General features: G+C 36.7%; 1 protein-coding gene across 2 annotated transcripts; it reads right to left on the minus strand.

The window, feature by feature from the left end:
* Positions 1-2106: 2106 nt before the first annotated feature.
* On the minus strand, positions 2107-9074 carry LOC576517 (BTB/POZ domain-containing protein 19). Of its 2 annotated transcripts, XM_776817.5 has the most exons (6): positions 8815-9074; positions 6720-6939; positions 5339-5521; positions 4522-4653; positions 3702-3827; positions 2107-2744 (listed from the first exon to the last, which is right to left on the minus strand). In XM_776817.5, exons 1-6 carry the CDS (start codon positions 9063-9065, stop codon positions 2613-2615), a joined length of 1044 nt encoding a protein of 347 aa, XP_781910.5. In that variant the 5' UTR covers positions 9066-9074; the 3' UTR covers positions 2107-2612. The 2 variants fall into 2 exon arrangements, with proteins under 2 accessions (XP_781910.5, XP_030852374.1); XM_030996514.1 differs by lacking the exon at positions 3702-3827.
* Positions 9075-9539: the final 465 nt, after the last annotated feature.

The following is a 9539-nucleotide window of genomic DNA, read 5'->3' on the forward strand; positions in this document are numbered from 1 at the left end:
ATAAATATATCTCTTTTTATTCCAAAAATGTATAGCTCACAATTTCTATGAGTACATTCATCTCACAAACATTTTCACTGCAAACTGCTTCAGGGTAAAAACATTCATATTCAGCACACAATCAGAGGGAAAATACATTTGGAAGAAAAAACATAATAAAATAAAAACATATATAAATACACTGTCACTCATAAAGTTGGAATATTTTTGTTTTACCCCAATTTATGGAATTTTTTAAAAAATAATTTAAAAATAATAGATCTAGATAATGGTATACATTCTCTAATTTTATTGAATGATAATTTGACAATGTGAGTTTTGCGTGACTGCTAAAGCATGTGTATGCTACTATGCTTATCAACTAGGGGACCTACGCCCTTAAGTCATAAATACCGTAATGAGGATTAATGCCCCACAAAAGGGCACTAATATAGCACATCGACACGGTTTTGATCCTGGGGCCTCACAGTTACGAGGCCATTGCTTTGTCACTGAACCATGACTGTACGCAGCGGAGGCTAGGGTAGGGGGCAGTTTCCATAAATTAAAAAAAACAAAAAAAATGCAATAAATTTTCAATAATTTATTGCATTTTACCCCGGTTCCCAACATAACAAAATCCTCTGTGTGTCCATGCCTTGAGCCATAATGCATGGCCGTCCATGAGAATGTATACTATTATCTAGATCTATTATTCTTGAATTATTTTTTTAATTATTCCATAAATTGGGGTAAAACTAAAAATATTCCAACTTTATGAGCGACAGTGTATGTTAACAAAACATACATAATTGTATGATACTTTAGTAAAAAATAATATTTGCATAGTTTGTATTTTTCTTGGGTTATAACACTAAAGCATGAATTTATGTCAATTTTCAATATAATCATTTAAATGTGGTGTCACGTTTTCAACAAAGACCATAATAGACTATCAAAACAGATACAATCGGTTAGTTCAGTAAATTCTGGAAATGTCTCAAGTATACTTTTGTTGGATATCATGAAGTACTGGTATTTGTATAATATAATTGGCAAATCAAAAATTGAAGATAAAAATATAAAATATTAATTTGAAAGTTCTTGTACCAAATCCAGAAGAAGAATTTACCTGTAACAATTTCGATGTCTAGAGTTCTTCAGACACAAATCAGCTGAGGAAGAATACTGAACTCTGGACATCAACTGTTACAGGTAAATTTGGGATGTGATACAAGAACTTTCAAATCTTTATTTAAACCATCCAGATGAAACTCTTTAAGAATATAGTAAAGATATATTGTAAATTACCTTGGTTTGCACTTAATCTTGTGATATAATTCTCTCATGATGAAATATACCTCAAAAATTCATGGACCATTTTTCAAAAATATTGCATGAAAAATATGTTTATTTGTAAAGAATATTTTTTTATTTATACTAGTCATTTCCCTAAATAATAATCACATATAGAATTTAGAAACCTTCCCCAAATGAGCAAAATTTGAAATATCAGTAAATTATATATAGCTAATAATTTGATACACAACTTCCTTACAAACAACGAGCTTCGATAGACTACCATGGCAAAGCTGGAAAGGCACAGAACATATTTCAGTCAGATTGTATATATCTTTTCAAGGTGAATATCAAAAAGTAAAAAAATATCAAAATATATTCATATATATTTGGCATTGTATAAAAAATCTGATAAATAGTTCCTATGGTTACAAGAAATATGTTGATCACATTACAAGTTCAACCGTGTGAGCTAGTCTTTGATGGCCAACCCTCAGTTGTGTAGGATCCTCTTCAAACAGTATCAAGGACTCTTATATAAAACAGTTATCTTGGGGTATTTAGCATCTAATGACAATCTGTCACTTTAGTCAAGCTTGGTCTCAGATTCTTGGTTGTATAAATGGTTCCGTAGTGATAGCACTCCACAAATGTATCCGAGTTAGCTGGATTTACTCCAGGATCCCTGCTTTTAGCATAGGTGATTTTAGTGTTGTAGCCCTATATTGACCACCCTTTCAGGGGTGATAGTGAGCACTAAGAAAAAAAAGATTTTTTTTTCCCCCTCCACCACACCCCCTTGAGTGTATATATTAAAAAAAAGGATTCGCGGGGGAAAAAATGGCATTTAACAACATTCCCCCCTTCGGAGTAAGAAAATTGGGGAAAAATTGGGAAAAATTAGGGAGAATAGGTAATTATCAGGCCTGGCCCTTTACAGTGGTCCATGCTTAGACATGGTCCAGGATGCTTGTTTCATCAATAATCAGGACTGGTGGTCGCTTTACACGACCTTTCGTGAAACAAAGGTGGAAGATGACAAAGTGTTGAGTAAATTAGACCAGACCATTTTTAGACGAGAGGGGTTTATGTCACAAACAATCCCCCCAACATTTAGTGAATAAAGGGGCACGTTTTCACAAAAGGTCGGGTAACTTGACCACCTGACCCAACCGGAGGTGACAACCTCATGATTCTAAGCAAGCCATCCCATGGTGCCTGCACCAAATGAATATCCCTGGGTATAGTCCTTATTTGCAGCTCGGTCTAATAGGTAATAGCTGGGTAATAGTTTAGTTTGGTCCTTCAAAACTTGGTCCAGGACCAGCTTGGTATCAGTGGTCCCATGGTGTTAGTCCTTGGTGACTGTCTCTGTGCTTGGTCCCTCTTCTAAGCTTGGTCTGGGGGTTGGTTCCATCCGACTGGTGGAGAGCATGGAACTTCCAGGCGAATGCTATCATGGCAATCTAAGATTCGGAAATGATCCAAATCAAGGAAATCAGAATGAAATATGAATTGAAATGATAACTTTAGAGACATTTGATATTACATTTAATTTATAGTTTGACATGCAACAGACTGGGCACAGTGAAGATAAATGGTTGGTCACAGGTAGGGTACAGAACAGGCAACTAGGACATTTGGGGCAGTTTGTCCTATACATATTTGTCATATACATAGAGCAAACTATCAGTTTATCTATATATGTTAATGCATATGAAAAGATATTGCCCACTCACTTTCATCTTCAAACATATTTCCACTCAGATATTGCTTTTTACTCATACTATCCCATATACAGTTAACCATTTGATTAGTCATACCCCTTGTAAATTTGATGTTTGTGTGTTCAAGAATGATGGACTGGTTGAAATAGGACCTTGTTAAATCATCTTTGATGTAAGCATTACTATGTCATATTCTCAAGAAACATAAATCGGGACAAATCAATTTTTTTACATACTCAAAAAATTATAAAACTCAGAAAGGGTATGAAATTTAGTTTAGAATAAAAGATGGACTGGTTGAATTAGGGTCTCAATTTGTTAAATTATTTTTGATGGAAGCTTTCCTATAGATGTCACATTCTTGTGAAACATAAATCGGGACAAATCAATTTGTTTACATGCTTTAAAAATTATAAAACTCAGAAAGGGTATGAAATTTAGTTTAGAATGAAAGATGGACTGGTTGAAATAGGACCTTGTTAAATCATCTTTGATGTAAGCATTACTATGTCATATGCTCAAGAAACATAAATTGGGACAAATCAATTTTTTTACATACTTAAAAAATTATAAAACTCAGAAAGGGTATGAAATTTAGTTGGTAATTGTAGATAAAATGTCTATTCAAGTTCAATCGACAAATAAGTTTGTAGCATTTTCTTTCTGTCAATGTCAGGATATTATTTACAAACTTACTGGTACAACATTTTGTGTTTCATTGCCACTTTCTACCCTCTGCAGCTCTGCTTCATTGAAGAGAGGGAACCGGACATGCCTGATGACACTGCTGATGGCCTTTATCATAGACACACCTTGCACAGCCTGGTACAGAATGGCAAAGAACAGTATCAGATCATGACCAAGGATCTTTTATATTAATCATAATAATAATCATGATGCTAATAATAACAATAGCAGTAATGACAATAATACTAACAACAACAACAATACTCTTACTACTACTACTACTAACAACAGGAGGCGCGATAGCTAAGTTGGTAGAGCAGTGGTCTCGTAATACGGTGGCCTGGGTTCGAAACCAAGTTGATGCGCTAGTGCCCTTTGGTAAGGCATTAAGCCTCATACTAGGTCCCTTGGAAAGGACCTAAAGCCGTTGGTCCTCTGCTTGCTTACTAACAAGCAAATAACCACCATTTAACCATTTAACCACAAAATAATAATAACAAATAATACTGAATAATAATAACAATGATGAGGAGAATAACAGTTACAACAGCTGCATTTATAAGGGCAGCCTTATCATATTTGCACCTTTGCCTTTGTCTGAAAAGAGGTTTGTACAACACTTGCTCCTGCAACGATTGTTCTGCTAGAAATTCCTTCTAACTTCAACTATAGACCCGGCACTATATCTAACCCTCACCCTAAACTAGAACCTAAAACCCAATAGCAACCATAAACCTATAACTTTGACAAGATAAAGCCTGGAGCAATTGTCTGTCAAAGAAGCAAATGTAGGGTCACTACAAGAGAGAGGTCACTTCAAATTACTTACAGAATTGATTGAAGCCCACTCTTTGACTGTAGCCAAGATGTCCATCTCATCCATCAAGAGACGACTGCTTTGGAGGATGACTGCGAGGGCCTGCTCTGACAGTTCCTGGAACTGCTTCATCTTGAATACTTCCTGCATTCATTAGGAGGACACATAAGGTGAGTAACATTAGGGACCTGACTGAAAGCTTTAAAAAAAAAATCAATAAAAATATCAATATATCAAAGCTGCATAACTCTTTGTCAAAACTAAAAATGATGTATTCTGTTACTATTTAATATATGCAAATACCCAACTATCGTGATTACCACTACTTTTGTTAAAACCTCTATGTAGTATGTACTGCTACCATACTTTCGCCACTAATACTAAAAATACATTATTACTATTACCAGGTTACTTCTACTCATACTACTTTTACTACTAATTCTAATCAGTCATACTCATTTAAAAATACATGTACTGCTACTGTCAGTATACAATTATTACGCCTCAAAAAGGATAAATATTTCTGACTGATGAAATAAAAAATGTAAAACTGACTACAATTAAAATAGAAATGATATTGACAGTAAGTTTAGAGTCAAATTAACCAACGACAGTCAAACTTGCTTTAATGACCACCTGTCTACAAAGACCACCTGTCTATAAGGACCACATTTTTTGTTTCCCTTGAAAATGGTTACTCATTGAAACATGTACTAAAGAAACCTGTCTACAAAGACCACTTTTTGTGTTTCCCTTGGGTGGTCGCTATAGACAAGTTTGATACCTTCATATGGATATTTTTTGCTCTTTGACAAGATTTGTAACTTACCACAGTATGTTCCTCAATAAAACCCATTGTGGTCCATCTTAGATCGTCTTGTCCGTAGGTTGCTGCTGCCTGCATGGTTTCACAAGCGGTGGTAACAGAGAGGTTTCTAATCAGGTATGCAATGCACAGCTTCCTCAGTTCATCAAGGCCGTACTCTATACTGGAAGCTAGTACATCAACGACCTGAGAGAGAGAGAGAGAGAGAGAGAGAGAGGGGGGGGGGGAATGAGAGAGTATGAGAGAGAGTATAAAAGAGAAAGAGAGAGAAAAAGTGTTCAAGAAAAAGTGAATACAGTAAGAGACAGAGAGAGATGAAGGGATAGATGAAAATACAAAGGCAGAGAGAGAGAGAGAGAGAGAGAAAAAAAGTGAATAAGAGACAGAGAGATGAAGGGATAGATGAAAATACAGAGGGAGAGAGAGAATGAGAGTATGAGAGACATAATTAAAGAGAAAGAGAGAGAAAAAGTGTTCAAGAAAAAGTGAATACAGTAAGAGACAGAGAGAGATGAAGGGATAGATGAAAATACAAAGGAAGAGAGAGAGAGAGTATGAGAGAAAGTATTAAAGAGAAAGAAAGAGAGAAAAAGTGCACAAAAAAAGTGAATAAGAGACAGAGATATGAAGGGATAGATGAAAATACAGAGGGAGAGAGAGAGAGAGAGAATTAGAGTATGAGAGAAAGAATTACAGAGAAAGAGAGAAAAAAGGGCACAAGAAAAAGTGAATACAGAAAGAGACATAGACAGATGAAGGGACAGATGAAAATACAAAGGAAGAGAGAGAGAGAGAGAGAGAGAGAGAGAGAGAGAGAAAAAAAAAGAAAGTGCACAAAAAAAAGTGAATAAAAGACAGAGAGATGAAGGGATAGATAAAAATACAGAGGGAGAGAGAGAGAGAGAATGAGAGTATGAGAGAAAGAATTACAGAGAAAGAAAGAGAGAAAAAGTGCACAAGAAAAAGTGAATAAAGAAAGAGATATAGACAGATGAAGGGACAGATGAAAATACAGAGGGAGAGAGAGAGAGAGTATGAGAAAAAGTATTAAAGAGAAAGTGCACAAGAAAAAGTGAATAAGAGACAGGGAGAAGAAGGGATGAATCAAAATACAGAGGGAGAGAGGGTACGTGGGAGAGATAGAGATATTTATTGGAAAATATCGATGATCATACTCTGCCAGATGCAGGGGGTGTGAAGGGTCCTATTTGAAGAGAAAAAAACGGGCCCCTTCCCGCTCCCCCTACAATCCTGGATATATGCCCATTATGATCATCGTATCAATTACATGTGCCAGGAAATATGTTACAAAAGTATTAAACAAAACCCCGTCCTCCACTATAAAACAGTGTGGACAACTTCTGCCCCAGATTTTCTTACTTACTGTCTTTGCACTTAGTGATGCACAGTTAGTATAGATGAACTCCAAGATGATCATAAAGATATCGGACTCAACGTCTGACAGCACCAGTGGAATTTTTGCGCTGGTCTCCTTGACGACCTTCTCCGCAAACATGGCCCTGAAGACTTCGCATCTAGAGACAAGGATGCAGCGATGGGCAAAGATGTGCTGACGAGCCTCGCCAACGATGAACTTGACATCACTGTTTTGGAATTTAAAGTTAAAGAATGAAGCATTTATAACTTTAAACTTTAGCTCATCAGTCTCTGGAGAACTAGCTGACACTTCACATGTTCTTGTATTAATAAGTGAGACTAAATATACACTAACTTCCTCAACCCAAAACATTCCAAGAGAGATCTGTCAAAATATAATCCATCTTTGCATGTCTTTTGTTTTTTGTTGTCATCGTTATTAGGATACTACATGTTTACCATTTGTTTATTTGTGATATCTTCTACAATTCCATGTTTATAGATAGATGGACTTTAAGCATTAAGCAAATAATTACCGTTGGTGAAGGTGATGGGACAAACTATCACTTCCGAGACGATCTAGATGTAGCTATCTTCCCGAAGCGAAGCTGAGGAAAGATATAGTGTATACATTCAGATCGCCGAGGAAGTGATAGTTTGCCATCGCCTGAAACCAAAAGGTGATTATTTGCTTTATATTCCACATCAGAATTATTTCACTTCTTCCGTAATTTTAGAGCAACAAGTCATAAATTAACAGCTAGCAAACTGCATCCAGTATGGTGGTGTGACCAAATAGTTCACGCGTGACCAAAGTTTGCATACTAACACTAAAAGCGTTTAAAGAGGAGAGCAATACGCAACGTATACAATTAACGTGCGTTGCACTGTGTAGAGAGTACTTCTATATTCAGTGAAAGTACGTTGCATATTAATATATATACTTATGATGTCACTTGTACACCCAAGTATTTGTGTGCATTCAGTCAAACAATTTAAAAGTGGAAGATCGCATCCAATCACTGTGTTCTATCAGACTATACATCTTCATTATGTGTTATGTTCTTTCGAAAGGCATGCACATATACACTGTACGCCAACAATATTATAAGTGAAAAATACTCATGGTAGTTGGTATTATTTGATGCATATTTTTCCTGAAATTTGGTTGCAAAAGAGACAGCCCAATCATATTTGCACCTTAAATATAAATGTAATAAACCTGTGTCTTAATTGTACATCTAAATCAAATTGAAATTTTAAGTGACTAGGGAGTATATATAGGGTCTAGATAAGTAGTCTAGCCTAGACTCTATGTTGAAGCAAACTAGATCTAAATCTTTATTCTCTGGTAAATTGTATAAATGTAAGAAATGTATGCTCCTTGGCCTGGCATCATAGACCTAGGTCTATACTAGTATTAGGCCTAGACTGTATATAGCAGCTGCTTTCTCAGCTGACCAATTAAGCCCAAAACAAACTCAATCAACCTCCTAATATTATTATACAAATAATGAATGGTTATGAGTTCAATAGTGCGAATATGTTCATGAGTTGAAAGATTAACATTCTATTCAACGAGGCGTCAGCCGAGTTGAATAGAATTAACGTTAATCTTTCAACGAATGAAAATATTTGCACTATTAAACGAATGAAAAACATTCATTATTTGTTTTATACAACATCGAAGAAGACCTAATAGAACGTTAATCAGCAAATTATGCTTTACTCCTTATAAAGATAAATTAAAGTTCGAGTCAAGCCTTCTCGATTACATGCAGATTGCCTTCGCGTCAGATACACGCAGGGATACGCGCACATGCAGCAGAGAGGTACGCAGTCTGCATATAACCAAAAATGCATGCGCATATAACCAAAAATGCACGACCGTGCAATATACCATCTATTGAATATCATGTGACCAACAATCGTCCAATCAAATGACAAGGATCCACGTAGGTGTTGTATAAAATAGACTATACACACACAACCACCACCGGCCACCACCGCCTGTCCTGAGCCGTGGCTTCCCCGTGCGTGGACGCCCGCACCCCGCCGTTAACGTCCAATCTGCTCGAGCTCTAATCATGCCATGGGCTTACCTGAATTCTTTGCAATTTATTAACCGTCCCATCGACCTAGCAAAAGGCACAGGGTCTCCTTTCATCAGTATTTCACTCGCCATTCTACTTTCTGACTCCTTAATGGTAAAATAGACGATGCAGCATGCCGAGGACTTGTTACCAGGAGGATGGCTTCCATTAGCAACGGTGTTCAGCACCGGTACGGTACACGATGAGCAGGTGCAGCGGGGCCAGCTAGCGTTGAGTCTTGTCGGCCGGTGTGACGGCATAGAATGTAACCCGCACGCGAATTTTTTTTCCGTACTCGAGAGAGCAAAAATCCCATGTGCGCATGCGCGTGGACTTATGATTTCTCTGCTACTTCCCATACGAAATGTACATGTAAACGATGGCATAGTAGTCTTCAAACACAGACTCTGATTTGCCAGTTTGACAAATCAATATGCGTATGTGTCGCGATGTGCTTATTCAAGTCTGTGTAGTTGTATGATTCAGACCCAGTAGTGCATATGGAAATACATTGCAACTTGTATAGAATGGTATAGTAGTCTGCAAGCACAGACGCTAATCTGACAGTTTGACAACATACTAGTAGTGTGCTGAGAAGTACTTTATTCAAGTCGCCAACTTGTATAGAATGGTATAGTAGTCTGCAAGCACAGACGCTAATCTGACAGTTTGACAACATACTAGTAGTGTCTTCAGGGTGTTCTTGTGTCCTGCAATCCTAAAGACCATTTAAG

This window comes from Strongylocentrotus purpuratus, unplaced genomic scaffold (assembly GCF_000002235.5).
Source record: "Strongylocentrotus purpuratus isolate Spur 01 unplaced genomic scaffold, Spur_5.0 spur5_scaffold_3, whole genome shotgun sequence".
NCBI classification, from domain to species: Eukaryota; Metazoa; Echinodermata; class Echinoidea; order Camarodonta; family Strongylocentrotidae; genus Strongylocentrotus; species Strongylocentrotus purpuratus.